The 2,566-nt window shown below is 37.5% G+C and overlaps 1 protein-coding gene across 2 annotated transcripts; it reads right to left on the reverse strand.

Moving 5' to 3' along the window:
* Positions 1-361: 361 nt before the first annotated feature.
* LOC131227330 (DEAD-box ATP-dependent RNA helicase 15-like) lies at positions 362-2,074 on the reverse strand. 2 transcript variants are annotated; one of them, XM_058223114.1, is made up of 3 exons: positions 1,556-2,074; positions 771-827; positions 362-658 (listed from the first exon to the last, which is right to left on the reverse strand). In XM_058223114.1, the coding sequence occupies exons 2-3, from the start codon at positions 822-824 to the stop codon at positions 377-379; spliced, it is 336 nt and encodes a 111-aa protein (XP_058079097.1). In that variant the 5' UTR covers positions 825-827; positions 1,556-2,074; the 3' UTR covers positions 362-376. The 2 variants fall into 2 exon arrangements, with proteins under 2 accessions (XP_058079097.1, XP_058079099.1); XM_058223116.1 differs by lacking the exon at positions 1,556-2,074 and having other exon boundaries at positions 771-997.
* Positions 2,075-2,566: the final 492 nt, after the last annotated feature.

Below are 2,566 nucleotides of genomic sequence, written 5' to 3' on the forward strand. Positions count from 1 at the left end.
TTATGTGCAAATAAAAGAAAAGATACATTAGTTACTCCCACCTCAGAAGCAAGCATCCAAGAGACAGAAACAGCAAAGCGCACATGTATCCCCACCATTTATCTTCCCAACACATGAAGCAATTTATGTGACTTTAAGTTGGACTTCAAAGGAATGCAAATTTGCAAGATGGAGGACTACTTCCTCATTATGAAATTCTAATGAAAGAATAGGGATCCAAACTGCAATTATATTAATTTAAGTTGGACTTCAAAAGGAATGCAAATTTGAGGGTTATTTCTTCGTTATGAATACTAAGGTAATTGCAATTTAGTCGATTTCCACTTGATTGAACTCATTATTGCAATTCACTACAACAGTGCAACTGAAAAAAGTGTTAACCTTCCAAATCAGAGAAAGTGTAAGGACCTGTGTAGGTACAAAATAGAGCACTTGCAAGCAAATCAATGTGCAGCCCAAAGACGTTTACCAACCTTTCCTCCTGGGACATTCCAGAATGGATGCAGATAGATGGGAAATTACACTCCACGAGTAGCTTGTTCAGCTCAGCTGCTCTGCTCACACTTTTAACGAAAATGACGACTTGATTAAAATCTGATGCATCTAGGAGGTCATTCAACTTGCAGTTTTTCTCTAACTCGCTCAGTTTAATGCAGTGCTTCAGAAAATTAATAAAATGGTCAGAAAAGAAGTGCAGAGCAATTACAAAAAAGACAAGAAAACAGAAGGTAATAAGAGAACTCAATGCACATTCAGAAACCATTGAGTACCTGTACGAGACCATGCAGGGTCAACTTAGCCTCATCATCCACATATATCTCCATTGGCTGAAACGGAACAAATGTCAAATTAAAGCAGATTAGGAGCCTCTCCTCAAAGCTAATTGAATCCAGTTGGACGATGTGCGGACAACTCTGGGAACCGATTCTGGTCCATATCTGACTTGAAATACTAGCATTATGCTTCCTAACAGAAACTCGTTTAATTCATAACCTTTTAATCCATATCCTACCCAAAATAGATCCATTAGTAAACAACTGATACTCAACTCCAGATCACAACCTTATGTACTAAACAACCAGGTATACGACAACTGGGTGACATTGAAGACAGTAGCACAAGTAGGCTACAGAAATAGCTCAAACAATGTAGATGATTAACCATCATTAGCCCAATTAAAATAATTGAAGTTCTAGGTGACCTGTATATTGTATTTCATACTTTTACTAGCACAAACCTGGAATTATTAAACTGAAGCATCCTAAGGAAGAAATAGCACACCCCCAAAAGTGAACTAGAACATATAGGACCTAGGCAAACATGTCAACACACACACACACACACACACACACACACACAAAAAGGTTCCAAAGGAAAAGACCAAGCTAATTTGATGAAACTACACACCTGAATTTCCTCATCAAGGCCACATAACCTTTACTTCATCACTAGAAAGAGCAACATCCTTCTTGGCTTTCTAACAGCAACCACCATTCAATTTCTTTCAGCTCTATGAAATGATAAAGATAGATCTTAACAATGAATCTACACTCACCTTGAGATCATCAAGATGGTCAATTATGAAAAATCATGCTTCGTCTTTCAATCTAGAGTAGAAACCTACAAAATTCTTTAGCTTTAGTTCAGCAGAAAAGTTTTGATGTGCATCTACAATCTCAAATTCAGGATTCCCATTTCCAACTGTGTCTTCTGAGAAGGCATCCTTGAATTCCCAGTCATTTTCATCCAAATCATCATCACCATTACTAAATCTAAATTCAGGCCCAACTGAGTTGAACTAAATTCATTTGCAGTGGGTTGTCGAGTAGAATTTACAGTGGATATTTGCTCAGCTTGACTGTACATATCTGAAATGAGATCACTAGAAGCACTGCTCCAACCAGAATTGACACCATTGAAGCCATTGCTAATAGAGGTGGTGAGTCCATGAAAAAACCCCTCTTGGGCGTCAAACATATCACCATAATCCGGTTTTCCATATTGCTAAAAGTATATGAAGGAGTGGTTCCTTGACTATGCTCCAACATTTCTTCAATGCCCTACAACTAAAAATTACTGAATTATCAAATATAGCCAGCATTCTTACAATGCCTGTGCCACAAGAGTACAGGCAAACTTCAGTAGTAAATAAAAAGTATGTGGTACATTTTTTTTAAAATCTGAAGAGTTAAGAGTACATCCCAGCACTAAACCGGGAATAATCAAGGATGAAGAAAGAGCTAGTTAAGAGTACATCCCAACACTAAACCAGAAATAATCAAGGATGAAGCAAGAGCTAGTTAAGAGTACATCCCAGCACTAAACCAGAGTACATCCCAACACTAAAAGCACGTCTTCTCTCAATGCCCCTATTTAAAGGTTTCTTACAAAGAGCACTTGAAAGCAACAAATAGGCTTTCTTTATCCAATTTGATTGGAGTTGGAAGTTGTGGATAAAACTAGGCATTGTATATACAATGAATGAGAGAGCTCTTGCATTGATGCTTCATTTGAGAAATTTCATTTGGCAATCTAGTTGTTGTTTGTGTCACTGTCAAATCTCAAG

This window comes from Magnolia sinica, chromosome 15, assembly GCF_029962835.1.
Source record: "Magnolia sinica isolate HGM2019 chromosome 15, MsV1, whole genome shotgun sequence".
NCBI lineage: Eukaryota > Viridiplantae > Streptophyta > Magnoliopsida > Magnoliales > Magnoliaceae > Magnolia > Magnolia sinica.